This window comes from Falco punctatus (assembly GCF_963210335.1).
Source record: "Falco punctatus genome assembly, chromosome: 1".
NCBI classification, from domain to species: domain Eukaryota; kingdom Metazoa; phylum Chordata; class Aves; order Falconiformes; family Falconidae; genus Falco; species Falco punctatus.
In genome coordinates this window covers 37,559,093-37,587,023 of record NC_137580.1, presented here as the reverse complement: position 1 = coordinate 37,587,023, position 27,931 = coordinate 37,559,093, and the positions used below count along the sequence as shown (strand labels likewise).

The 27,931-nt window shown below is 61.7% G+C and overlaps 2 protein-coding genes across 6 annotated transcripts in view; one reads left to right on the top strand and one right to left on the bottom strand.

The window, feature by feature from the left end:
* Window positions 1-27,931, top strand: part of LOC308056528 (dedicator of cytokinesis protein 2-like) — a 77,278-nt gene that overhangs the window by 32,807 nt on the left and 16,540 nt on the right. For 3 of the 5 annotated variants that reach the window (XR_013924862.1, XM_080372085.1, XM_080372083.1), the window contains exons 26-28: window positions 1,490-1,617; window positions 2,356-2,427; window positions 3,691-3,786. Coding sequence is in view for 4 of the 5 variants with exons in the window: in XM_080372085.1 (XP_080228211.1) it covers window positions 1,490-1,617; window positions 2,356-2,427; window positions 3,691-3,786 (296 nt within the window). In the remaining variant the exon portion in view is untranslated. The remainder of the gene's footprint in view (window positions 1-1,489; window positions 1,618-2,355; window positions 2,428-3,690; window positions 3,787-27,931) is intronic. The other 2 variants (XM_080372086.1, XM_080372084.1) reach the window with 1 other exon arrangement.
* LOC308056769 (uncharacterized protein) lies at window positions 6,765-26,277 on the bottom strand. The gene is made up of 4 exons (XM_080372599.1): window positions 26,208-26,277; window positions 14,060-15,961; window positions 10,649-10,723; window positions 6,765-7,187 (listed from the first exon to the last, which is right to left on the bottom strand). The coding sequence occupies exons 2-4, from the start codon at window positions 15,586-15,588 to the stop codon at window positions 6,989-6,991; spliced, it is 1,803 nt and encodes a 600-aa protein (XP_080228725.1). The 5' UTR covers window positions 15,589-15,961; window positions 26,208-26,277; the 3' UTR covers window positions 6,765-6,988.

The window sequence follows — 27,931 nt, the reverse complement described above, 5'->3', positions numbered from 1 at the left end:
GTTGGGGGCTTGCTGTCAGACTGGGAGGGCATGCTGAGCAGGAGTCCCCAGGCCTGCCCTGACTCTGATGCGGTTTGGTATTCTTTGGAGAAATCTGAGTGACGGAAGAAAGAGTAGATTTGGTAAATTTTGCCCTGCAAGGCAGAAGTGACTGGAGGCATGCAGGAGGACATCAGGATTTAAAATAATCTCAGCAAGTTGGAGAAAAGGTTTTGAAAGATTTAAATTAAAAACACTCATGTGAGAGCAATCACTGAGCAAGCAGGGAACAGCACAGGGCGGCAGCAGTGCTGCAGGACGGGGCTGGGGCTGGGGGAGCAGAGGGGTCAGCAATGCAGCCCCCGTGGGGGGAGTGCCCTGCACCCTGCTCGGCATCACCGGCGCCTCAGCTGGGCTTATGTCCACATGCGGTTTTGGGTGGCACAAGAAACTTGTGTCTGAAATGAAGAAGAAAGCCGTGGGAGATGCAAAGCTTAGAAGACAGGGCGAGGAAGAAATGACTGAGGGCTTGGGGCGGGAAGAGACGCGGGGGAGATGCGACAAGCTTTCAGATATCCATGTGGTATTGTCAGAGGGAAGGGGAGCAGGCTGCCTCGGGGAGCTGAGCCAGGCGCCTGTGTCTTGGGGGCTCAGGGGAGCAGCTCAGCTGTGGGCAGGAACCGTTTTGTGTTTCTGCCCGTGGAGGCTTTGAGCGATGGCAATGCGAACATGTCTAACTCAGCCATTGAAGTCATCGCCTGCTGCATGCTCCAGCTCTGTTCTGAGCTGCCGTGGTCCTATGAGTGCTCCCTGCATCCTGCCCTGCATCCCTGCCTGTGCCCCCCAGAAGCCAGCACGACACCGCTCCTCCATGCTGCACAACAAGCAGACGGTTGTGCCAGCATGAAAACAGTGAAGAAATGTTTTCCCCCATGTTCCTTCTCCTTGGTCCCCTTTTAGTGATGCCACCAGAGTGACAGTCAGCAATGTGGCACCATCAGTGCAGGGTGGTATCGCAAACAGCAGCCCTGGCCAGAGGAGCAGTGGGGTACGCAGTAGGAAGGGCAGCAGGTTTTTCATATATTTGGCACTGGAGACTCTAGTTTATCTAGATGGTGTCCAGTTTAAAAGTCTCCATCTGTTAAATCTGAAGTGCCTTTAACAGAGTAGAGAAGCAGAACAAAGTCCATTGGCAGGAGCTGAAGCCAGAGAGGTTCAGATGAAGCTTTTCTGTTTTATTTTACTTTATTTTACCAGAGAGTGTAGGTAGCTGAGTAATAGGGTGCAGTGGATTCTCTGTCTTGGAGCCTTCCCACCAGGATTTAACGTTTTCCCAAACCCCTGCTCCACCCAAGGAGGACATTAGCTCCACATGTGTGGGTCACAGCCCAGACCAGGCATTGTGCTGGTCCCATCCATCCTGTTGGTCCCTTTCCTGGTGGGTCCTCTCCAGTGCCGGGGCAGTGCTGGCACCCACCAGCTTCGTGCCTCCCTGTCTTGCCCCCCCCAGAGTGCCGGGAGCTGCTGCTGCAGATGGCGGTGCCCATCCTGCAGGAGCTGATTGAGAAGGGGGAGGAGGAAGGTGCCTGCATTGAGCTGCTCAGCAACATCCTGGAGGTGCTGTACAAGGCCCAGAAGGTAAATACCGTCTTCTCTGCTGCCTCAGTTTCCCTCTCCAGTAATCACCTTGGAAGTAACCTGACTATACCTGTTTGAGTAGGGTTAAGCACAAGTTACCATTCACAATATGGTTGGGGCTGATCATGGTCACCTAAAGTCAAAGGGGGGCTGTTGGTGCCTGCCATCCCAGTGGGAACCTGCCCAAGATGGGGCTAAAATCCTTTTGATTCCCACCTCAGCTGGTCTCTGGTGAGTTCCCACCAGTCCCCGTAAGTGGGAAAGGGGCCTCCAGGCTGAGGGGAGCACCCCCCGAGGGCAGGGGGTGTCTCGCCGGCTGCGCCTCTCACCGTCCCAGCTCTGCAGACCCAGGCAGGGGCAGGGGAGAAGGTGGCCACTCATGACTGCTGCTGGCCCCTGGGCACCGTTGCTCTCCAAAATTAGCAGTGATGGCCCTAAACATAGGCCAGAGCCCCATGGCATGGGGGATCCGGCCCAGACCCCCGCAGCAAAGAGCTAACCATGCCCAGGTGGTGGGGACCCTTCCCCCTGTGCTGCCTGCAGGAGCCTGCCCGCTGGTGTGGGGTACCAAAGCAGGAGATCACGGTGATACACCAGCCCAGCTGCAACCCAGGGCTGAGCGGGCTGGACACGATCCTGCTGCAGGTGTCTGGCCACCCAGATGGGACTTGTCCCAGGATGGCCTCTGGTGGGATGGGGCTGCCCTTGCTGGGCATCAGCCCCACTCCCTTGTTGCAGAGAACAGAGGAACTGCAAGCACAGCATGGCACAGGCAAGGCATGGCGAAAGGACCGTGGGGACATGGAGCTGGTGAGTGCCTCTCTGGCAGGCTTCCACACTCGGTGGATGGTGTGGGGTAGCCAGGTGCCCCTGCGCATTTGGGAAGGGCTTATCTGCAGCTCACTATTGTGACAAACCCTTGTGTCAAGGCATGGAACTGGGCTGCTGGCAGGGATGCTGCAGTGATGGGGTCAGGCCTGGAAGGTGCCTTGCAGGGCTGGAGATGCCAGGGGTCTGAATGCCTCTAGGCTTGCTGCGAGCCCCCAGTGTCCTGCCCTGGGGCGGGGGCATGGCATTTTAATTCCTGCGGCACTGGGAAGCCCAGGCAGCAGGAGGGAACTTGGAAACTGTGGTTGAAATGTCTCGATTTGGCCTTAAGTTGTAAACCTAAAATATCCTTTAAGGAGAGGATGGGCAGGATGCTCATGGGTGAGGGTACCGCTCTTGTTTCAACCCCGTGCGAGCTGAAACTCGACCTTTGTCTGCCCAGTGTGGATGCAGGCATCCTCAGCCATCCTCAGCCAGGTGGCCGGCTTTGCCAGGAGGCTGTGCAAGGCCGAGCTGTACAGAGACTCTGAGCCCCACATTTACACCAGAGTGCATCACCTGGTTCCAGCTCCAGCTGGTCGCCCTGATGCTGCCAGCCCCCGTGTCGTGGTTAAATGAGCTGTACTTGCTGTGCTGGAGTGGACAAGACTTTTATTTCAGTATTTCATATAAATCACATAAATCATACAAATTTCATATAAATTTCATATAAATCATATAAATCATGACTGTTTAGAGTCAGCTTGTGAATTCTCTTCTCCTGAGGTGCCACAAGCCTGTTCACAATGGCTGAGGATCTGGGCACAGGGCTTGTCTGGCAGCCACAGCCCCCCACACCCGGAGCTGCCAAGGTGTTTGGGCTTGTCTCCCACAGCTGGAGCAGAGCTGCTTCCTCCCCACTGCATGGGGCACTACAGGGCGCTGAGAAACCTTGTGCCCTCAGCCCCAGCTCCCTTGCCCTGCCAAGAATAGCTGCAAACACTTTGCAACCTCCTTGTCTGCTTTTTTTGGTAAGCCACAGTAATTGCAGTGGTGCTGACCACATGTGGCCCGGGAGGTCATATGCCCCTCGCCCAGCCTGCCAGTGCCAGGTCCCAACAGAAGCTGGGGCCGCCACGCTGGCTTTGTGCTGCGGGGGACATTCCCAGCTGCGGTGATGGTGCTGTCCCCTGTGCCCTTCCTCCCAGCACTACAACAGGCAGCGCTGGGTGCTCAGGCATGGCCGTGACACATCTTACCTTGCAGGTGAAGGTGAAGAAGCACATCCAGCTGATCCTGGAGCGACTGCTGCACACCGTCAATCGGCGGGTGATTGTCCTGGACCGGGAGAACACCTTGCGGGTGAGTACCACCGCTGCCACCTCGCGCTGCGCCGGGGGCTGGGGCTTTGGGCGATGCGGGAGGTGCAAATGGGGTCTGGGTCTGGGTGACCAGTGCTGCTCGGCTGGTGCTGCAGCCTGGTACCCAGCTGGCTGGGGCTGGATATGCAGGTATTTAATGCAACAGGATGCATGAGAAGCCTGAAAGGGAGGGGGAGCCGTGCCAGGAGCTGGTCCGGAGCAGAGGGTGCGTTGGGAGGAGCAGGCAGGGTGTGTGTGATGCAGGAAGCCTGTTTTGGAAGCAGATGAGGGTTTGGGCTGTAATCTCCAGAAAACAAACACCTGGACCCGGCAAACCATCACAGTTTTACACGCCAAGAAGATGTGGGAAGAATGTGCTGGGACCCCCACCTCTTGTGGGAGGGGTAGGTAGCTCAGAGCACTGCTCAGCCTAAGTGTCATGCAGAGGGGCTGCAGGTGCAGTGATCTAACCGTGAAGGAGGCAGAAACAGAGCTGTGTCCAGGGTGGGTCCACGGGCACTGATGTGGATGTGGTGGCAGACGCAGCTTGCTTGGCTGGGCAGTGAGGAGTGGACCTGACAAGCTGCTCTGGGTCACAAGGGTGGGCGAGGAGCTGGGTCCGACTGCGTTCTGGGAGCTTGGTGGGGCCATGCAGCAGTAGGAAAGCACCGTGCCAAGGGGAAGTGCCGCGCTGTGCCATGCCGTGCTGTGCCGCATGCTGTGCCTGTGGAGGTGTGGGCATCCAGAGTGGCAGCTTGGCCCTTTGATTGAGCCTTCTCGTGATAAGCCTGCATGTTTGCCATCCTGCTCTTTGTTCTTGTTAGTAACGAAGACGTTACTAAACTGAGGCAGTAAAGCTGGCGGCCAGGATGGGAGCTCACTGGCCCTGCCCATGCTCTCCAGCAGATGAAGCTGCCCTGGTCTGTGAGTGTCCCGGATGCTGGGATCACTCCTGCTGATGTGCTGAGGCACTGGCATTGCTGCTCCCTGCCTGGTGACACCGTCTTGTACCCCCAGGGGCAGTGGAGGTGTGAGTCTCCCTTCTGGCTCCCGGCTCAGCCTGCCCTCCCCTGCCTGCTTGGCCAACACAGCCCGAGTGGTGCAGCTCTGTGGTGACATTTCCTGACAGCAGCTCTGCCATCCTGGGTGGCTTTACCAGCCGAGCCGATGGAAGGTACATTCCCTGGCACGTGCCTGGGCACACATAGTCTCTGGCCAGGCAGCTCTGCTTTGCCAGATGCGCCCCCGGCTCTGCCACTGACAGCGCTGCCGCCGGGTGGGCGCAGCGGGCACTCAGCATCGGGGTATGATTCACATGTGACTCAGGCAGGAGATGCACACAGGGTTGCATTTGGTACCATCTTGCTTTTAGCCTTTGTTCTCAGGTGGTGTCAGTCAGTGCCAGAGGAAGCAAGAGCAAAAGGAGCTGTTGGATGAGCTCTGCCAGGCTGTGGCAGAGGCAAAGAGGGCGCTGGGTGCCGAAGCATGGCCCCGTATACAGCGTGGGGGAAGGGGAGTGATCCTTTGCCTGCGCCTCACTCCCACCGCTTGCTCCCCTTCCCACACGCTGGGCTTCAGGAACGCCGTCTGGCAGCCTTCCCAGTGTCATTCATGATTTCCATGCCATGGCCACAGCCCCTGCTTTCAGCCTGGGGTCTGAGGCCCCTCAGTCCAGGCTGCTCCAGCAGCTCTGGCTGCCGGTAAGGTCTGAGGGGAGCAGATGTGTGCCCACATCCGTCTCATTGCTGCTGGGCAAGAAGGGAGGAGTGCTGGTGCTGGGAGCTGCAGCATCTCCCATAGCCAAGCAGCCGGGGCCCCTTGGCACCACAGAGACCTCTTGGCACTGCTGTCCCCCCTCAGCACCGCCAGGCTGTGGCTCCGCAAGCAATGCCATGTTGGCTCCTGCATGGGTGAGTGTCCTGGTTTGGGGTACCGTGGTGCGGGCATCCACTAGAGTGGCCGTGGCCGGACCTTCCCACCCCCTGCTACCCTTGCCGGACCTCTGTGGCTGCAACAGCCACTTGCTGTGGCCCTGGGTGCCAGGCACTTCCTGGAGGAGGCTGGGCGATGTCCTTCTCTTCCAGGCTAGTGGCCATGTGGTGCTGAGGTGGGAGCCCCAGTGCCACACGCAGGCAATGTCACCTGGCCCTGGGCTCTGGGGAGCGCTGGCCCTGTGGCTCCACGGCGTGGAGGGTGGTCTGGGCACGGCATGTCCTGGTGGGCTGGGCGGGAGCATGGGGAGCACTCACTGCACTGCACTCGGTGTACACTCGTCGCCCACTGTTGCCGCCGGCTGCTTTGATCTGGGACCCTCATTAAATTGATGCTGAACTTCTCTTGCGGGCAGCCTTGCAGAGGCTGGAATATTTGAGCTGCTAATTCCTCTCTCCTTGTAATTAGCCAGCACATCCTGCAGCCAGGGAGGTCCTGCCAGCTGGCTGCGAAGGGGAAGAGGGAATTTCTAGCCCTCACAGTCCCCAATTCTGTGGCAGTCCTGGGTACAGGCAGGCTGTGTGGGGCTCAGCCCCCCAACCTCACTTGGAGATGCTTGCTGGAAGAAGAGCCATGACCCCTGGGACCCCCACCCAGCACCACCTCCCACCCAGAAGGTTTCCGGGACAGGTCTCCTCTCTCCGGGTCCCACAGAGAGCATTTTCCACCGGCTCTGACCAAGGGCACCAGAGGGATCCTCAGTGCCCCCGTTAACCTGCAGGCAGCAGCAGGGGGGACAGGTGAGCAGTCTGTGCTGTGGGGTGCAGGGATGGGCACTGACTCCAGCCAGGGCAGACTGGGAGCACTGGGGCTGCAGGCAGCCCTCGCGGAGACCTGAGGTAGAGGAGGGCCCCAGGGTGCTCTCGCTGGGGGGTGGATGCCTGGGGCTGGGCAAGCACTACCACCCATGCAGGGGAATGGCCACCAGCCCCCTCCACATGCTCATCCAGAACAGAAGTGCACAGGTGGGAGAGGATGTAACAAAAATAGCGTCTCCGTAGAATTTATTGAATTCTCATTAAATACAGCCGTTGTTCCCCTCGCCTTATTTACACAGGGGCTTTGATACATTAAACTGAACAGTTAAAAATATAAAAGCTGGTGCTACCCAAACCCTACCGTCAGAGGGAGGGAGAGGAGAGGGAGATGTGGGCAGGGGGTCAGTGCTGGGACGGTGCCTCTGCGCTGCTGGCTCACCGGGCACCGCTGGCTCACAGGAACCAGAAACATTTGCGCCTGGATTTCTTTGTGTCCAGCTTCACAGGCAGCTTCGTCACTGGTGACGGCTCTTGCCTGGGTGGCAAGACTGTCCCCGCTGCCGTGGCAGGGGAGCTCGGTGTCGTGTCACCCTCGATATGGCTCAGCACCTGCTGGAAGCGGCCCTCCTGCTGCCGGAAATCGTGCTCCACGCTGCGGGCAAGCGGGGCGGGGGGACAGCGTGAGAGGGCATCCACCACCCGCTGCGGCCCCCCGCCTGCCACAGCTCTGTGCCCCCGTGCCCGCCTCCACCCCGGCACCCCTAAACAAGCCCCTGGGGAGCTCAGCCCCCCACACACCCCCATGGCATATCGCTGGGAGCTCAGCCCCGCTGCTGCACGGGAAGGCACTGTGGTGGGGACCAGCCTGACTTCAGTGGCTGTTGGGGACATCTGAGCCCGTGGGAAGGGCAGGGGCCTCGTGCAGAACAGTGGCTGGCTGGGGGCCTGTGGTGTGGAGTGGCCCTTGGGGTGTTTTTCTGGCAGGTTTCTCCAGGGCTCCTGGCATTTCCCAGTGGGCAGACTTCCCAGGGTCACCATGCACCCCTGCAAGGGGGCATCCTGTTGGCATGCACCTTCAGACAGCTCCTGCCAACCGGCCTCGGCCCCAGAGGCTGTGGTAGGGGGGTACGGGATCAGTCCCAAACAGCTTGTGGCAGCAACAGGAGGTGGCAGAAGCGCGCAAGGGCTGTGCTGCTGCCTGTCACACCGCTGGTGCTGCAAGGAATGGGGGTGCCCTGGGTCTGGGTAGGTGAGGGGGGCTGTGCCCCCCCCCCCCAGCCCTCAGGTTTCCTGCAAGTGCCAGAGCCCTCCGATGTCCCTGCAGCACCCCGCAAGCATGCAGGCTGGCTGCCAGCGGCCACGTGCTGCAATGTTTCCTCACATGGAAAGCACTCCAACCTCCTCACACCAGCCACATCCCATCGGATCAGTGAGGTGCTGTGGTGTGTGCCTGGCACTACGCACGTGGCACAGCCGCCCCACACACGGAGAGCTCCCCCTGAACCCTTGCTTGGCACACTGTCACCTCCTGTCAGGTCCCCTGCAAGGACACCAGTCATCCCCAGCTATTTCTAGCAAAAAGGGCAAGCTGTGGCAGAGAGTCCCATAACAGGGCGGCAGCATGGGGAGGGACCCTGACTCCCCAGTGCAGATGCAGCAGAAGGGCTCAGGACTGCTATGGAGGTGCACAGCTGGCACATTTGTGCATGTCCCTGGGATGGGACACAGGTGGGCAGGTCTGTTCCTCGCTGCTGACCACTGCTGGGGGCCAGTGCCAGGAGCGCTGCTCTGGCACCCAGTGCACTCTGCACTTGGTGATGCACCCATTCCCCCCACCCTGGGTCCCACCGGAGCCTCTTCTCATCACGCGGATGGCAGCGAAGCCCAGAGGGAGTTCCCAGCAGGAGCCTGACAATTATAGGGAGCCATCTCCCCAAGATGTGACATCTCTCCCCAACCACAATGCCACGTGGAGACAGGCTCGTCAGACCCAATTAGCACTGAAGTCCCCCATGAGCTACAGCAGGGGAGTCTGCGGTGTAAATAAGTGGAGAACAAGTGAGAGACGCACTGCTCCCGCGGTGGTGTGGGCATGTGGGGTGGCCGGCACAGGGAGCATGAGGATGCTGGTGCACAGCAGGGCTGGAGCCAGGGCCCCCCCAGCCCAGAGGTGCCCACAGGGGAGTGTGCCCATCCCATGCACAGGTGCTCACGAAAGCCCAGCAGGGCAGCAGCTAAACTGCCCTGTGCACACATGTGTGTGCTATCCTGCACTTGTGCCGCATCCTGCACTTCCAAGCACTAGCAAAGCCTAATTAATAGCAAAATGAGAACATGCCTGGCCAGCCACCAAACGTGCACAGAGGAAGACAGCGAGATGCACAGCCAGAAGGGCAAACGGACACCCACAGATGCCTGGACGGGCAGAAGGCTTGGGCAAAACTGAAAGTCCTGGATTCCCACAGTGCTGACAGGTAGAAGGACCCGGCCACATCACTGCCTGCACTGGGAGGATGAAACACCTTTCCCTGTAGACTGAATGGGCTGTGAGGAGAGAGGGCAATGGAGGAAAGGGCTTCCATGCCCTGACCCAAAGCTGATGCCAGGGAAGCAGAGCCAAGACCCCACAGTCCCAGACCCTGGCAAGGGGCAGGAACCCTCTGCGTGACCGGCAGTCTGCAGCATCTGTGCAAAGCTGGCGCAAGGATGAGATGCAGCCTGGACTGCTAGCGGGTGAGCAAGCCCACCCACCAGCCACTAATGAGGATTTCCCCAATATCTTGCCTTTACAGAATGTAAAAAAAAAACCAGAGCAACTCTCCTTCCAGCTGCAACCAGTCAGCCGTCCTCCATGAAATCGCCCCATTTCCTTCTGGGAGCAGGGCTGCTCTCCACACTGATAAAGGGACCAGATTCCAGCCAAATAACACCAGGACCCTGCTCTGGCCTTTCGACACACGGAAGGAGCTGGCTGCTGCATGGCAAGGTGCCTACAGCCCTGCCAGGAGCCCCGGCAGCACGCTGGGGGAAGAGCCGCACCCTGTGCCCAGATGGCTCTGGGTGCTGATGAGCACACCTCTGCACCCCTCGGGCGCTGGGCTGTCAGGTGGGGCTGCATTTAGCACCGAACCATCTTTTGGCACAACAGGCACTGCCGACTTCTCTCCAGTCCCATGGGAGCCTCCTGGCAAGCGCAGGGGCTTTGGCAATGGCTGCTCTTTGGCAAATCGGCTCCGTCTGGCCTTCACCTGGAGCCCAGTGGGGTCTGGCAGGGGAGATGCCCCCCGGCTGGTGCCAGAGGAGGGTGTGCTGCAGTCCGCGAGGTGCTAGCTCTCTCCTCCCTGCCACCCCTGCAAGGCATGACCAGCAGCAGAATGCCTTTGTGCTCAGGTGGGCTTGGGCAGCTTTGGCGGCTGTAACGGGGTCGGTCGCCTGGCACCTGCGAGTGGTCCGTCCATAGTGCCCCCCCGACACCCGTGAGCTGTCCGTCCATGGTGCCCCAGGAGCAGGGGTGGCTGTGGGGACAGCAGGGCTAACAGCCTCCACGTACCCAGCTGCTGTAGGGCTGCAGATGGGACAGGTCCCTCAGGAATGGGTGAGCAGGACGAGGTGCAAGGACACGGCACAGCACACGTGGCACGGGGATAGCTGCTCCCCGCGTGCCCTGTCACTTTTTCCCTTGAGCTTCCTGCAGTGGCCTCTGCCAGGGACAGGAGCTGGCACAGAGGGGCCAAGCTGGCCCCGCACAGCCAGGTTTGTGTCTGTTCTAAGGTGCCAGAGGTTTCTGCTACAGAGAGCTCCCACACTAGGAGGGACAGGGGAGGAAAAGCTGTGACTGTCTTCGTGCCATGTGCCCTGGGGACACTCTGACCTGGACAGGATGAGGCCATGCAGCCCCTCACAGCTTGGGGTGCCCTGAGCATCCACCCTGCTGCAGGGATGGGAGATGGAGCGTGGGCGGGCAGGCCCCCTCCCTCCCCTGGCATGGACCCCAGGGGCGAACGCTTGCAGACCCCCCTGCAGCTTTGCCTTGTAGCCAGATCAGGAGGGTGAGGGACAGAGGAGAGCAGGGGCCCTGCTGGGAAGGTGCGGAGTGCCAGAGCTGGCTCTTACCTGTAGATGATGCAGGCACAGTCCCGGCAGGTCCCGCAGTTGGCGATGTCTTGCCCTGTCCGGTAAGAATGTCGCCTGCGGCAGAGCAGAAGTGCTGTGAGCCAGCAGAGCCACCCTCGCTCTGCCTCTACCTCCCCAGCTGCCCAGACCCCTCATCTGCCTCTGCAGTTCATACTCCAGCAGCCGTGAGCTGGGACCCTGCGACCCAGCTCCTGTCCTCCCTGGGACACAGCTCATCTCCCTGGATCCCAGGTCCCATCCTGCCTTGGATCCAGTTCCTCTCCTCCCTGAGATCCAGCCCCATCCCCCCTGGGTCCCAGCTCCTCTCCTCCCGTGTGATGCCGTTTAATGCCAGGCCAAGTGCGGTGCCTCTCAGCTCTGCACATTCCTGAGATGGGTGCAGACCAGAGACAGGCACAGCAGAGGCCCTGAATCCTTCATGCTGTGTCCGCCTCCTTCCATCCCTCCCTCCCAGAGCTGTACCTCTCGCCCACAGCCACCCTAGGTCACCATCCATCTCCCCACACATGGTACCACGGGCAGCATGAGGTTTGTGTGGGGGCACTGGTGGCACAGAGCAGTGTCCTGACAGATGGGTAGAGGAAGATGCTCTGGACTCATCACCAGCCTACGCCAAACTCAGAATTTATCTCTTTTTGATGCTTCTGTACCAGAGAGGCAGCCTCCTCCAGGGAAGGCTCGCAGGACTCAAGCTGATGAGTGCCAAAGCTCAGCTCAGCCCCAACGCTGTGCTCATTCCTGATCTCTGCAGAAGGCATTTGCACCTCGAATGTTTCTGCTGCTGGCACTAAACACCGGCCACAATGCAGCCCCAGGCCAGCTGCACACTCACAGAGCACACAGCGTGCTGCCCCGCTGGGCAAACACCACCTGCCTGCCCTGCCGCCCTCCCGCCCGCAGTTCCCCAGCTGCCTGCTCCCCAGGACCAGGTCTGTGCTCTGGCCTCACCGTGCAGACCGAGCGTTCCATGTCCCCAGCATCCCCACTGTCTGTCAGTGGCACATCTCAGCTCTTGTCACCCTGTGAGCTCAGGGGTTCTACTGGCTGCAGCATCCCCACAGCCCAGGGGCCAGGCAGCCACGGGGCACCAGGGACCGGCAGTGAATCTCCTGCCTGGCCACAGTGCCAGCCTGGTGCTCCCCTGAGCTTGGCAGCCTCTGTCGTGCCACCATTGGCCCTGGCTCCAGCTGCCGGCAGGAGGGCCACCACCTCCCTGGGAAAATGGTCCACCAATGTCTCTCCTTGCTTAGCAGCAACTTCTCTGAACTGGTGTGCCTTTGGCTTTGCAGCCCTCCTGAGCCTCCAGGGTGCTGGGGGCTGTGCCAGGGAGCTGCCCGCAGACCCCCAGAACCCCAGCACTACTGGTGGGTGTTCTCTCTGGTGCCCCGACTCTGGCTGCCCTCAGAGCTGTAAAAAAAGGGCCCTGTGAAATGCTTTTTTGTCACCCTTGCAGACACCATCTCCACATGTCCATTGCCCCTCTTTGGCCGGGCAGGCTGCAGCTTTTTGGAGGACAGCTGAGAAAACACCCACATGTCCCACATAGTAGTCACATTTTTCTGTTTAAATCTTCCTCCTGTTACTTGACCTTGATCATGATTGTTCTCAGCCTTCAGAAACTAGGTCTTTTAATGCGCCAAATTATATATTACAATTGGGATTATACTGTTAGCACATAAATTAGAACATGATACCTTTTATATATATATGGTATATGTGTGTGTGTGTGAGGGTATCTAACGTATAAGCCTGCACCTCTGTAGCAGGATGAGAGCTAATTTTGGGATAGGTGTTTGGTGTGGGATGCTGCTGGCAGCAGATGCCTGGACCCCGTGAGGACCCGTTACACCACGAGCAGTGTCTGGGCTGGTGGCCCTGCTCTGGCACACGGCAGGCACCTTGGAGCCACCATGTGCCTGCAGGACGCTGGCCCGTGGCAAATGAGGCCATGCTGTTCCTCAGCATAAAGACACGAGGATAATTTAATATTTGATTTCCTATCCCATTCCTTATGCCTCCAGGCATCTTGTTTGCTCATTTGACTGCAACAGTATATGGAGCTGAGATCTTAATCAAGCTGCCCGCAGTGAAGCTAAATCAGCTTCCCAAGCAGACAAGCTCAGTTCTGACTGCAGAAGCAAACCTGCCCTCTCAACAGGCACCGCTCTGCACATGCCCTCGGTGTACCCTGTAGGGATGAGGCTCGGCATGGCCGCTGCATGGCTGCAGGGCTGCGGCGCTCAGCAGGGAAGCAGACCCTTGTGCAACCCTGACAGGCAAGGGGCGAGAGGGCCGTGCCAGGGCAGCACGCCGATGCCCAGCAATAGCAGCAGCGATGGCGGGAGGAGCAAACCCCAGCCCTGGCCCCAGCACCGCTGCCAGGTCCCCAGCCACAGAGGCAGGCGCAGCACTGCTGTGCTCAGCCATAAGAAGCACTTTTTCAGGGTCTTGCTCTGAAAAGCCAGGAGGGCACAGGAGCACGGTGGGGGTGCTGAGCTCCCTGGGAGCGAGGGTGCGTTGAGCTGCTGGTGCTGCAGCTCTTCTGGAGCAAACAGGGCCAAGCCCGGGAGCACACTTTCCTTCCCTCAGGCAAGGTCGCCCGTGCTGTGTGGGGGCAGAAGCGGCCAGGGCACGGGGCACGGATGAAAGCGAGCTCCCACACGGCCGGGGGAGCGGGCGCTCAGAGCACAGGGAAGAGCCCGTGGGAGCTGCTGCCCAGGGGCTGCCGGTGGCTCCTGGCTGGGACGGGCACACTCGGGTTGTGCCCACGGCCACACAGCCTGTGCCAAGGGAGGGAGCACGGTGCTGCACCCCCCACCTAAACGCCCCTGTGGGCTGACACACTTTTGCTATCGCCTCTGTGGGATCCACACCACCTTTATCACCCCTAATTGGAAGGAGGTATTTAGTAGTCATTTGTTTTAGATAAAACAAATACGTGCGCAGGCACCAGGGTCAGGACTACCAGGAGAGCTGCCCATCTGGCAGGTCCAGGTCCCTTCCTGCATGCCATCGTATGCCAAATCAGACATACCAATACTGCTGTGGCACGCGCTAAGCTTGGTGTCCCCGGCATGTCAGACCCCTCTCCACCTGCGAGGCGAAACTAACAAGCTGCCAAACTGAGGAGCCCAGTATCCCGTGCTGTCCCCATGTGGCTGAAGCACAGCAGGGCTGTACCCAAAATGCCACCCAGAAGCAGCACAGGGGATGCTCCACACCACCACGGTCCCCAGCGCCCCAGGGCCACCTTGCAGACAGATGGCAGCTCCGAGGAGTTTCTCAGTGTGAAATGCATCCAGGAGGCAGCCCCCCTCCCTAAGCCTCCATCCATAGCCCCACCAGGGACATTGGCCCCCCCGGCCCCTCTCTGCATCCCCGCCTACTCACCCATCCCGCTGGGCCTCCTTCTTCTCCAAGTCCTGGATGACGTCTAGCAGCACCCGGATGGTCTGTTGGCTGGTCTCCAGCACCCCTTCCAGGGACTGTAGCTGGGACTGCAGGTCCCCCTGCTCCCCAGGACCCCGTGGGCCCTCTCCCTGAGATGTCCGGGTGTCCTCGTCCCCTGCTGGTGGTCCCGCTGGCCCCTTGGCCACCACCACCAGCTGCAGAAGGTCCTGGATGTGGCGCAGCGTCTCCGAATGCTCGGCGGTGAGGCAGGGCTGCTCATGCTGGGGGACCTCCGGTACCCACCCAACCGGCTGCGTCCCCGCCCCGGTGCCCTGTGGGGCGGGGGGCAGCGGCTCCCTGGGCCCCTCTGGTCCTGCCTGGCCGTGCCCAGGCTCAGCAGCGTATAGCCGGCTGTAGATGCCGTGGGGGTCCGGACAGCCAAGCACAGCTGGTGTCTTCTCCGGCGCAGCGGTGGCAGAGCCGTGCCAGCCCAGCGCTGGTGGAACGGGGGCTGGCGAGGTGCAGCAGGGGCCCCCCCAGGGTGTGCCACAGAGCTGGTGCTGGGGTGGTGGTGGGTCCCACGGGGGGTTGCCCTGAGCTGGCTGGCGGAGACCGTGGGTGTCCATGGTGGGGATGGTCTGCTGGTGGTGCGGCGAGGGCTGGGGCAGCGGGCGCCCACGGAGCAGGCTCCACTCTGAGTCGCTCCGGCCAAGCCCCTGCGTCTCAGCGGGTGGCTGGGGCTGACCACAGGGCATGGAGGCTGGGCGTGGGGCAGCCCCACGGCTGCCCCTGGGGTTTCCACGGAGCCGGGCACAGGCAGGGGGAAGCGGACAGGGCTCGGGGGCACAGCTCTGCGCTGTGGGGGTGCAGTGGGCAGCGGGGCACCCAGCCGTGTCCGGATAAGGGGGACAGGGATCCCTGGGCGGTGGCACGTGGCACATCATGGCGTGCTGGGCAGGGGCCATGGCACGATCATGCATGGGGAGGCTGCCGGACACCCGTGGGGGCACAGCCCAGCTGGCAACGGTGGGCACGGCCTCCCCTGGGCACCGGGTGTTCCCTGTGGCGCTGGGCAGCACCGTGTCCCCGGCCACGTCGCAGACGCTCTTGCTGCGGGGCTGGGAGGCAGGGAAGGGCTTCTGAAGGCTGGGGGAGGTCTGGATGGCAGTGCTCATGCACGCCTTCCTGGGCATGGGCAGCGTCAGCGAGCCCGGCTGGGCCTGGGGCCAGCTCTGCCGCGAGGCACTGAGAGCCACCAGCTCAGGGGCATCCCTGGGTGGCGGCGAGGCACGTGGGGTGTTGGGGCCAGGGGCAGCAGCAGGCCTGGGCGGGGGGCTGGCCGCTCGCCCCATGCCGGCCTCCACCAGGTCCTTGAAGCGGACCTGCTGCGTGCGGTTGCGTCGGCGCTTGAGGCGGCTCTCGATGTCGGGCGAGTCGCGGTTCAGCAGCACTGAGCGCACCGTCATGGCTTTCTCCTGGCTGCCCTCGCTGGCGGGGGCTGTGCCGGGAAGGGGCTCCCGGCTGACCATGGCTCAGTGCCCCAGTGCTGCTGCCCTGTGGCCGGGCACTGCGGTGGGCTGCGGGAGGGCGAGTGCTGGTGGCCGGAGCCCTGGGCTGCACCCGTCCCCAGAGCTGCCCAGGGCAGCGGGCAGCCTCATCCCGCGCCGCTGCGGAGAGGGGATGCTGTGCCGGAGGGAGGTGAGGGGCTGCCGGGCATGCTGCCTGCCACCCACCCTACAGCCCCTGGCACGCTGCCCTGACAGCCCTGCCCGCTGCCGTGCCCCCTCGCCAGCGCCAGCGTCCCATGGTCCCACGGCTGCCCCAGCTCAGTGCTGCCTGTGGCGGGCTGCCTGGCGCACCAGGAGCCGGCTGTCCCTGCCCATGGTTCCTGGGCTTCCGGACCTGCGGGGACACAGAGAGATGCGTCAGCTCTGGCCCCGCCACCATGGCCCCCCGAGGCCAGGAGAGCCCCACCACGCGCTGCACTGCCCCGTGGCGTGGCCGGCCTCACTGCCTCTGGGCGCTCCCCCCAGCCCCACCATCACAAAACACGAAGAGACAAGCTTTGATCTCCAGAGCTGCCTCTTCAGCACAAAGAGAGAAGGAAAAAAGAAACCCCTTTAGCATAAACACGTTACAAGTTCACAGCTCAAATCAAGCAGAAGCAGCTGTTAAAAATAGCTCTGCCACGCTGGGGCTGGTGCCTCATGTTTGCAGGGTGCTGGCAGCAGGAGGGCAGGCACGGGGGGCTGCTGTGCATGGGCACGGGGGGCTCCTGCGCGGGATGGATGGACACGGGGTACCTGCTGGACACAGGGCACCAGCTCTGCGTGGGGCTGGACAAGGTGTGGGGCACCCAGCCTCCATGGGGTCCCTGTGTGGGGCATGGTTGGAGCGGGCATGGAACTCGTCCTGCGTGGGGCATGGCTGGACTGGGCAGAGGGCTCCATCCTGCCCACGGCACCCACCGGAGGTGTAGCAGGGCTGGCTGGGCTGCGGGCACGGGGGACAGCTCTGTGGGCAGCGGGACAAACGTGGCTTGGGAACACTGAGCCACTTCGGGTGTGTGAGAACCAGCCAGGAGGGAGAACAGGCATCATGGCTGAGACTGCAGCTTTGGTGAGATGGGGGGTTGCTCCCTGCACCTCGCTGCGGGGAAGGGCAGTTGCTGGTGTCTCTCCAGCTCTCACCCCAGGCTCTGCCGTGGGGCTGTGGCTCAGGGATGCTCGGAGAGCAAGGTCTTCCCGGGGCATTGTACCTTCCGCCGTCATGTGGCCCCAGGCAGCCCGCCTGCCCGCAGCTCTCGCCTGCTCTGCCTCACCTGCAAACACGCTGCACAGCTCCTGCTCGCAGGGCCACCGCCAGGGCCTGGCTGCAGGACCAAGGTCCCTGCTCATGCCTGGGGATGCGTCCCTGTCACCAACAGCACTTCCCAGGCAGCAAGGGGGCTGTCCTGCCCCTGAGCAAGGTCTCCTGCACAGGGGTAATCACACCCCCGGGGCCATGTCCACGTCCCTGCCCCTGCCATCCTTACCACGCAGCTGTGCAGGGCTCCCTCTCCTCACGCAGGCAGGGCAATCCCTCCTTCGCAGCCCTGTCCTGGCCGTAACCCCCGCCAGCAGAAAGCCCCCATGCCTGCTTTGCCCTGCCTCTGCCCACCCTGGTGACCAGCTGCTGCCCTGGCCCATGACACTGCCTGGGCAGGTGACCCGGTGGAGCACAGGGCACACACCAGGAGCCCTGCCCAAGGTGCCCCCAGGTGCAGAGGAGGCCAACGGCTTAATTTGGGAAGCAGTGCCAGGGATAGGGAGGGAGAGTGAGAGAGCTGGAGACACCAGCCCTGGTGGGCAGCGGCACTGCTGTGCTTGGCATTTCAGCCCCCCAGCACTTGAGGTCTGGAACGTCCAGAGGTAGCTGTGGCATGGGGAAAGAGCAGAGCAACGGGGACTTCCCTGTGGCACAGACTCGCCCCTTCGCACCATGCCGTGTCGTGCATCCCGCAGCACTGTGGCCCCTGCCTCGGACCACAGCCCACTGCTCCCCCAGTGCCCCTGCACCTCCCTCAGCGCAGGGAGATGGGAGCCTTGCTCGCTCTGCAGCCCTCCCGCCCTCACTGCAGATGGACACATGGCACCAGCCAGCCCCCCTGGCTCCCCTCACCATCTTGCCTGGTTCCTGCTGTAATGAAGCGGCTGACTCAGCATGGTGGCCTGGAGTCACCCTGTGCTGGTAACAAGCAAACTTCCCGAGTGCTGAGCGTGACGGCACCCAGTGTCTCCCCAGGCTGGCAGCAAGCTGCCGACCCAGTGGAGCAGGGGGCTGACACAGCCCCCCCCAGCCCCCTGCCCAGCACTGCATGCCCCTGTGCCTCTGCAGCCCCCGCACAGCATTAGTCGGGATGCTGCTCCACGCGCCGCCCAGCCACCCAGCACTTTCCTTCCCGAGCTTGGAGCTGTGCCCAGACACCGGGAGATGTTTGTGAGGCAGGACGCGATGGAGACACAGCAGAGGGATGGGGCACCTCGTTAGTATGGGCAGCAACAGGCAGAGGAGAGAGCCGGCTCAGGGACAGAGCCAGCGCCACCTGCCCCCTCACCCTGCGCTCGCCGCAGCCTGCGTGCCAGCCCGGGAGCAGCAGCTCCGCGTTTGCGCCTGCCAGCGGGTGCCTGGCTGGGGGAAAGGGCAGTGCTGGCACCCAGCTGCACCAGGCAGAGCCTGCTGGGGCAGTGAGGGGCTGTGGGGACCCCCCCCTCGAGGCCCTGCCGCAGCCACAGGGCCACACACACCCCCCAACCTGCGTTGCCACAACAGCTGGCACCCAGCCGGTGCGCCCTGCGCCGGCGTCCCACTTCAGCATCCCCAGCCACGTCCATGCCAGGAGGGCCACACGCCGAGTGGCAGAGCGGGGCTGGCTGGCACACCTCTGCGCTGGTCTGGCCTGAGCGCCACTTGGGACCAGCACAGCTGGGCTGAGCACTCCGGCAGGTCAGCCCATGCGTGGCCAGCCCACTCTGGAGGCTTCCTTAACAGAAGTGCCAACGGGCATGGGGCAGAGGGTGCCAGGAACTGCTCCCGCAGCCAGGCACGGGGCAGGAGCGCTGCCGGCATGGTCCCAGCGCAGATGCAGCCCCTGCGAGCCTGCAGCAGGGACCTCACTGAGCCACAGCTGACGGCAGAGCGAGACAAGGCCGTTCCACTGCCTACGCAGCAAACGTGATGCTGTCAGTCAGCAGGGCCTCCACCAAAGCACCCTCTGCCTCCCGAACTGCTGGAGGGATCAGACACAAGCCACAAGGACAAAGAAAAACTCTATAAATTATACACGTGCTAACTCCATTTGGGAACAGCTCTAAGGATGTCAAACACCAAAAGCTTGGACCCTCCCACTCATCTCGCTGTGTATAGCTTTATGGTACAGTTAGATTTAGTGCCACATTCAGGCGCTGTTTGCAGCATGCTGGCATCTTCAAGTGCTGATAAAGAGTCCTGCTGTAGGATGGAATCAGGACTGTGCAACCCAGTGGCTGCAGTATCTGATGGGCTCCCCCGTACTGTAGCGGAATCCAAGAAAACTGCTCTGCCAGTAGATCTATCTGGAAACGCAGCTCCAGGGACATTCTGGATGCACAGAAAGGGCCACCGGCAAGGAGCCATGCAGGAAGCACACACCCCCAGCCACACCAGCACTTTGGAGCTGCTATCCATAAGCATATTTACAGGGAAACGGCCCCAGTCCTGGGGCCACAGGCTCACCCACGCCCCCCACGTGTTTGCCTGCCCCAGCCGACGCACTGTGTGTCCAGCATGCAGCCACGCTCCTCACGCACCTTCCTGTGCCCCACCAGCTCACCCGCGAGCACCCCAGTATAGGGAGCTGGGCTGGCCAGGCTGGAGGAGCAGGAGCAGGGATGTCTCCCGCTGACACCACCCTGCCCCAGGACAAGGTACCCAGGGGTCTGGTCAGTTCTGCGGTGCAGAGGACTGGTGGGAAGGCAGCGCTAAGAGACAAGGTGCAGTGAAGCCGGAGCCCCTCCGAAGTCCCCGAACCCCAAGCAGCCCCTTCCAGGGTCTGGTCTGCCGGGAGCCCAGGGCTGCAGCAGCTCCTCTCTCCCAGGGGACAAGTGGGGTTGTGGACAGAGGCCAGCAGGGGAGGGCATGGCGGAAGGAGACCTGTCCTAGTTGCCATGCCATGGCTGATGCTTGTCCTCAGGTACCTGGTGCAGGTGGCTCTCAGGAGACCCCTGCTAGCAGGGGGCAAGGGACTGAGCCCTGGTGCCCTGCTCTTGCGTGCTCCTCTTGGCTCTGCGCCTGCAGGACAGCTGACACCGGGGTCCTTGCTGGGGCATGTCAGTGGAGAGCAGCCTCGGGAGAGCCCGAGGCTGATGGGGGGCAGCGGTGTGAGAATGGGCTTGGAGCTTGACTAGCAACAGCTGAAGGAGGGCAGCACGTACCAGCCACGCCAGTCAGCGCAGGGCCACGGAGAACATGGCTTATCAGACCAATTTTCTGTTTTGATGAGGTTCCAAGTTTGGTCAATGGAAGTAAAAGCCTCGACAGAATGGACTTGGATTTCTGTGAGGCGTTTGACATTTTGACGAAGAAAGCAGAATAATACGAAAGCAATGTGGCACACATTAAATGGATTAAAAACTGGCTAACCAGCACGTCTCAAGACATAATCATCCAGCAATCATCGCCAATTAGCCGTGCTTCTGCCCAGGTCCTATGGAGGGGCAGCCGGGCCCCGCGTGGGCACTGGCTCTCACTGACCTCAAAGGAAAAAGTCAGCACTGAGAAAATGTGCGGAGTATACCAAGACTGAGAGAAGGGCAAGGAAGGAAGAAGACAAATATAGAGCCATGCGAGGAGCGCGGAGCAGCCGCTGTGCAGGATGGGTCTCTGCTGCGGTGGCCCCAGGCTCCTCTCCAGCCTAGCAGCAAAACGGCGGCTGAATAGTGGGGATCAGGGCAGTCAGAGGAGTGACTTTTTAAGAAAGTCAGGCCAGCCAGCAGTAGAGCAACTTGGAAAGGATTTGCAGGATCCTCCGTCTGGCAATTTTTTAAGGTCTGAGCGTTTTTCTCCTCTAGTTCATATGGGAATTATGAGTGCATGAATAAGGTGAGATAGCAGGTCGCATCAGGTGATGTATTGATAAAACCAGACTCCGCCACTGTAAAGCAAAAGATGACATGAGTATCTCAGTGGTGGCCTCTCCGGTTCAGCTGGATGCTCAGTGCAGCTGGGAATGACATCTCCTCCACTGAGTGAGCCCAAAAGCCAAGGAAGCATCAGGAACCACTTCCCGTGTGACCTGGCCACAGATACTACTGAACTTCAGGTGCCAACTCACCCAGTCCTCAGACTGTCCTCACTCCCTGCAAACAGCAAATATTCTTCAGAATGATGGGGATTTGTGAACGATGCTGGAACTCTGGATCACGCATCAGCCTGGCTGCAATCCCCAGCTCAGCGCCCTTCAGATCCATGAATCTGCCATGCCACTTTGCACGGTGGGATCCAAACTGATCCTGCATTGCCAGCCCGCACTTTGCCGAGGCACTGCCAGCTCCTACCTGCAGCCTGTAAAGGGCTTGTGAGTCTCCCCTTGGAGAGCCAATACCCCCCTGACTGGGCCGCTCTTCTTTGACCAGTACTGATGGATGGTGAATTTTGTGAGAGGGAGGCACTAAATCTTCTGAATTTTTATCTTGAGACTTATCTCACATGGGCTGCAGGGTTGACGTTAGAGGAACAGAGCCCTGCTTCATGCTGTCCTGTCTGGAAAGTTACCTGCATCCACCAAAAGTACTGAGGAGCAGAGGGAAAGCCTCCAGCTGCATGCCCACCTCCTCCTCCTCCCCTGGGAAGCAAGGCCCAGCTCAGCTCTTCCTCCTGACTCAATGGACATCGGTGTCTTGTGGAACGGACCAGCCTGGGACTGATGAGGCTGCTGGGCAGACCCCAGCTACAGCCATCAAACAGTGGGACTGCAGGCACCGACGGAGGGTCCAGCTGCTCCCCACACCCGTGAACAACACTGCTTGTCCCCGGGACAGCTTTGTCCCTTTCTCCACCCATCCTCCACCTCGTCGTCCTGGTAGTGTCTGTGGCAGAGGGAAAACCAGAGCAGACACATAAATCTTCTCCTCAAGACGCAGGAAGCCAGGAGATTAGATTTATGAGAGAGGAAGTCATATTCTCCTGGAACTGCAGAAAAGAAGAGCTAATTACCCAGCTCCACTCACTGGGTACAATGGCTTCTCTTGGGACAAAACCTTTGCTTTTCCTGATCTCTGGAGAGAGGTGCCACTGGCAACGGAGAGGGGCAGAACTGGAGGATGAGGCATTTGGTCTCAGTGGAGAACCGGGCAGGAGCCAGGTTTGCAACACATCACTCAGCAGCAGAGCTTAATCCTGCCTTGGCTCCAAGAGGATTTGATGCGTTTGTACTCAGATTGGAGCATCTGTGGGACTTGAGGATGGAGAACTAAGAGCATCTCCTCGGGCAGCTAGCAAACCCAAAATCCGGTTCCTTGCTGCGGAAGCTCCACCACAAAGCCAGCTCATGCCCTACCCTCATGGTTCTCTTGGAGGCTTTTCCAGAGCCCGGCTGCTCCAAGGCTCACAGACCTTCTAACTTCCTGCAGGCGCTTAATCAAGGCCAGTTTATATCTGACTGTGCTTGTGCCAATATACTGCTTCCTCTTGAACAGCTCTGCTCCCTCCTCAGCATTCAGCCCTTTTGTGTTCCCTGCGAAGACACACATCCCTTCTCCAGCCACACTTCACAGCGCTCAGCAGGTCCAGCTCTGCTGGTGCCCCCCAAGGCCAGCTCCCCATGTCTCCAGTGATCCTCACAGCCTCCCTTCTGGAAGCGTTCAAGGCAAGGTCTTAGGCTCTGCTCAAACACCACTGGGACTCCACCAGAAACACCCGGGATGGTCTGGCTGAGGGCAGCAGGCACAGTCCCCTGCAGCTGAGGCAATGCCCTGGGTGCCTCGTGCTCTGCAGCACCCCAGTGAGCATCGCCTGAGGCCTCCAAGCAGCATCACCGACACACAGGTCCTCCCCTGTGTCAGCCGGGGCCTGATGCAAGCAGCAGCTAGCAAGAGCCAAGGGATCTGCACGCATCTCTATTTAGGTCACTGGCTGAAGTGCTCTGCAGGAGAATTAGTCACTCTCCCAGCCACAGGGCCCAGGAGAAGGCTCTCTTCGCCTGGCCGGAGCAAGGAGCCCCGGCCACCCACCTCCCTGCAGTGCCAGCATCCCTGAGCACCCTGCGGGCACCTCGCAGGGTTGCCTGAGGCTCCTGGCCGCCCTCAACGCACGCACCATGGCTAATGCCCTGTGGAAGGGATCCCATCAATTAGGGAAGAAGCAACATCATACTCCTCCCGGTGCACAGAGGTCACTGACTCTCGCTTGCATCGCTCTTTCAACTGCAGATGCTGGTGCTGTCAGATGGAGACTTTACATGGCCAAGAGACACAGCGAAGTACAAAGCCTTTGCACAAAGCTTTCAGAAGCCTGTAGAAGCCAAATTATTCCTCTGTCTCCCATGGATGCTAATACAGCTGTCATGACAGTAATGACTCTGTTCTCACTGCTACCCGCTTGCTTTCCCAACTCTCTTTGCCAAGCAGAGGAGCACTGATATCACCATTTTAAATGAGACATGGAGAGGTAGGGTGACCTACCCAGGGGAACATGGGCAGACTGTGGCAGACAGCCCATATGGAGCAGTATGAAGTCAGGAGGAGTTTGTTTCACATCCCAAGGCTTCCCTCAGCTGCCTCCGTGGAAGAGCAGGCAAGCATCCCTCACAGTCTGCAGCTGGGCACTGTGGTTCAGCACCTTTCCTAGGGGACACAGAGGAGCCTACCGCAGCAGGACAAAACCACCCTGCTCAGTGGCTTCCTTCCCGGTGAACGTGGCGTGGGCAACACCACGTTCCTCTGAGTCCCGGAGATGCCTTGCGCGACTACACAGATGTGGGAAAATGTTTGATGTGGAGATGGAGCACAAAGAGAGGGAGAGCTCGGCTGGTGCCCAGCACTAGAGCACACGGGCTCTGCCAGCACCTCCAACACGGGCTGCTCCTGCAGTGATCACAGGACAAGGGAAGTAGGACATGGCCCAAAGAATTTTGGCCACGGGAGACACAGCTCATCACAAGGCCTCCAGCAGCTCCACGCTCTCCCTGGGGAGGAACATCTCACCTCGCAGAGAACGGCACCCAGGCACCCATCTGGGGCCACACTGCCCCAGCGAGCGGAGCAGCTGGCCGGGCTGGGAGGCCCCCAGCAGACAGGGACTCCATGTGCTCCTTCGCATGCCAGAAATCTTATTAGAAAGCCACAAGCTGTCCACAAAGCACATTTCTGGAAAAAGCTGGAAAGTCTTTGCTGCCCAGCAGTTCAGAGGCGACCGCACCGCCCCGGCTGACCCTGCATGCGCCAGTCCAGAGTCCCAGCGGCTTGGCCACGGGTGCAGGCAGCACTCCCCGGCGGCCTCACCTGCCCCCCGCAGGGCAGCCCCCCGTCGGGCAGCCCCCCGTCCTGTCCTGCCGGCACTCACGGGCCTGGTGCTGGCAGCCAGCGTGGGAGGCCTCTGCAGCTGCAGCCTCCCAGCACAGATCGGGAGAATGTCCTTTCAGAATACAAATTCCTGCCTTTAAGTGGATTTCCAATGCCATCTAGCAGTCACACACACACACCCTTTATCTTTATGCGCTTTAGACAATGCTGGCTACCAGGGGAATTTAGGAATTAGCAAGTGTGTGTCTTTGCTGTGTGCCTCGGTTTCCCCACCCACCAAACAGCCAGGATGATACAGACCATCTCCGTAAACATGCAAGGCAGACCCTGTCCAAAAGCACCACTTAGGACTGAAGTAGTATTGTTACTACAGATGGGAATAGACCCAATAATTATTTGTGGCCTCTGGATGCTACCATACTATTAAATAATTATAATAATTATAATTCATAAAGAAGATAACCTCATTCTAAAGGAGCTTCTGCGTTTAAATCTGCTCTGCTCCTCCGAGTGCACTGGAAGGACCGAACACTTCCCGCAGAGGGGAAACGCAGGGAAGGAATGGTGGGTGCCAGCCTCAGCCAAGCTCTTCCCAGAAGCCACTTCCCGGCGGCTCCCCAGCCTCTCTCCTCGGGCAGCACCGGAGGGGACAGGGCACTGCTGGCAGCCCTCAGCATCCCCTGCCGCCGCGGCCGCGCCAAGGGGCCTGCTCCATGCCCCCAGGAGCTGTGGGGACCACCGGGAGCTGCAAGTGGGCAAGAAGCACTCCATGCCTCCGAGCGTGCAGCCAGCCCGCGGGCAGCCGCCAGCCCCGTGCGGGCACCGGTGGGCAAAGCTGGGTCCCGGCGGTTACTCACACGTGTCCACCTCATGCTCCAAGCAGAGAAACGGCTCCACGGAGACCCTTCCCCAGGCTCCCCTCGCACCGCTGCAAGGAGCCATGGCTCAAACTGGGTTTTGTGCGTGCTCCCATGGGGAGCGGAGAGACCAGAGCAGCCCTGCAAGCTGCGCCTGCCTGTTTCACGGGGAGCAATCACAGCTGCACCCAGCTCCGCTCCTGCCTCAGCAGCGGCCGGAGCCCCGCCGGCAGACACAAAGGCCTCGAAAGGGAGCACCGCGCTGGGAGCTGCCGGAGCAGCGTGCCTGCATCCCTCCAGCCCGAGCAGCCGTACCCTCGGCCGGCGTCAGCGTGGCGTGCGGTACAGAAAGTGACATCCCTGGGATCGTGCGTGTGCGTGTGTCAGCCAGGCACAGCCCCGGCTGACGGACGCGGCTCCCGACGAGGGGGAGGCGGGTGCCAGGCAGCCCGGCTGAGCGAGGCCAGCGGCCCCCGCAGCCCCGCTCCCTGCCCGCACCCCCCGCTCCGAACTGCCGGGGCCGCAGGGCAGGCGGCACGCAGTGGGGCTGCCGCACCGGGGCCCGACCCTGGGGGTCTTCGACCCCCTCTAACACAGCAGCTCTCAACGCGGATTCATCTCCCTCGGCCGCACGGCTCACTCGGTGCCGGGTGCCACCAGCCACCTCGCCGCGGGGTGCCCAATGTAGGGGGCTCGGCGCGGGGTGCCACCGGCCCCTGCCTCCGGCGCTGCCCCGGGCAGCACCTGCTCGGCGGCGGGAGGACCCGAGGAGCGCTGCGACCCCCGGCAGCACGGGGCCGCTGAGGCCGGGCTCCGCGCACCGGCGGCGGGGAGGAAGGGGCACCGGGGAACCCCACCCGCCCAGCCCGTGCTCCTTGTCCCGGCCTTGGCGCATCCCGCGGGCCGCCGCGCCCGGCTCCCGGCTACGGGTGCCCAGACCGCCCCGACGCCGCCGTGGAGTCCCAGTTTCGGGGCTCCCCGCCCCGCTTCGCCGCTCCCGGCCCTCGCCGCGGCGCCCCCGGTCGCAGGTCCCCACCGCCCCAGCACCCCTTGCCGCGGGGCTGCCGCGCCGCCCCGGGTGCCCGCGCCGCACGGGATCCCGGTGCCGGTCCCGGTGCCGGCCCCGGTGCCGCCACCGCGGCGCTCCCGGCGCAGCCAGCGGCCGCCGCAGGGCCGATACCCGCAGCGCCCGGCCCGGCCGCCGCCCCGCCTGGCTCCGCCGGCCGAGGCCCCGCTCCCCAGCCCGCCCCGTACCTGGTGCTCGGCGGCGGCGCGGCTCGGGCAGCGGCGGGCGCGGGGCACGGCGGGGCGGGGCGGAGCCGCGCGGGCTCGCCGGTACCGGGGCGGAGCCGGCGGGGGCGGAGCCTGGGGCGGAGCGGCGGGCGGGAGCTGGCGGCGGGACGCGGAGTCTGGGGTACCCGGGTGGAGCCCTGCGGCGGGGTAGGAGCACCGGCAGCCGCAGCCTCTCGGCCGGGTCCCGCGATGGCTGCGTATGCCCGGCCCCGTGGGGCCGGGCAGGCGGGAGGCGGCGACGCGGACCCGGGCCGGGACTGCCGGGGTTCCGGGCAGCGCCTGCCCCGGGAGTGTGCAGACGCCGCAGCCGGTCGGTGCCCGGGACTCCCCGCCGGACCCTCCCGTCCAGGTCGCCGCCCATGCTGCCCGCGGCGCGGCCGTGCGCTCCGTGTCCCGGCCGTGCCGAGGCTGTAGCGGCTGGTGCGGCGGCTCTTAGAGGTGCTGGGCGGCAGGGCTGCGGCTTGCCGGGGGCTGACTGCAACCGCTCCGGTCCGTGACCACCCCAGCGGGTTTGGGGGCCACCCCCAGACCCGTTCCCCATGCACATGCTGTCCACAGGACAGACTACGCCCCTTCGTGTGGTGGTGCCTGGCTGTGTGGCTCCTAGTGAGGTAATTTAAATGTAAATACGGGTCCCCTTGAAGAAAGTGTAGCAGGAGGTGCAGAGAGTTCACTGAATCTAATTCCAGCAGCCACCAGAACAGCTGTTTCCAGGTGACTGAACTAATCTCATCAGATCCCCAGAACTGACTGGCTGGCTGCAGAAGTTTCCTCCCGTCGCCTTCCTGCCTTGCCTCGAGCTTCCCGCGGAGCTGTGCTGGTCACGCAGCACTTCTCTCTCTGGCGGTGGGCGATGTGCACCCCTGGCCGGCACGTGAGAAGTGACCCCAGGCTCAGGCTGCGCCGCCCCAGCGAAGCTGCGCAGCCGGGCTCTGCCGGTGGGGTAGGTGACCCTGGCTCCGGCTGTGGGGTCTTTCCCAAGACCAGGGCTCCATGGCATCCTGCACGTGGACGCTGAGGGAATGTGAGTGGGTTTGTGGCATTTTCCCTACCTTGCCAGCACTTAGTGCTTGCTCCCGTGTGGGCAGGGCATCCCCTGCTCCTGAGCCGTGTTCTGGGAGCAGGCCCTGCTGCATGGTGAGGAGGGATTTGCCTCCAGCTTTGTGGGTGAGCTGTACCTGCCAGGACCCAGGCAGGCAGCCGCTGACAGCCAGCGACCCGGTGTCCCCGAGGGATCTCTGCAGCGTGCCTCTGCAGCCTCCCTGTGTGCAGGTGCTGCTGGTCCTGCTGCCTGCCAGCATTCAGCAGGGAAGCCAAGGGTCTGTGGCTTCACTTTGATGCTAAAAGGACTGGGATCTGTTGGGGTTTGATTCCTTTGCTTCTCACAAGATAATTCCCTGCAAGCCTGCCTGCACCCTGGGGCCTGTCCCTGCAGTAATCCCCTGCCATGTGCCACAGTCCTGCCTGAGGAGTTCCCCTGGCCCCGCTGCTGGGGCTGCCCAGGGGCCAACAGGGCAAACCTGGCCCCTCTTGTCACTGGCAACAGGCAAGTGGCCCTGGGTTGTCCCCCTTGGCCTTTGAAATGCTGCTGGCCGCTCTGTGCGGATGGCAAGGGCTGGCCTGGGGCTGTGGTGGGGCTCTGTCCCTGCTGTGGAGAACACTGGAGCTGGTGGAATGAGCCAGGA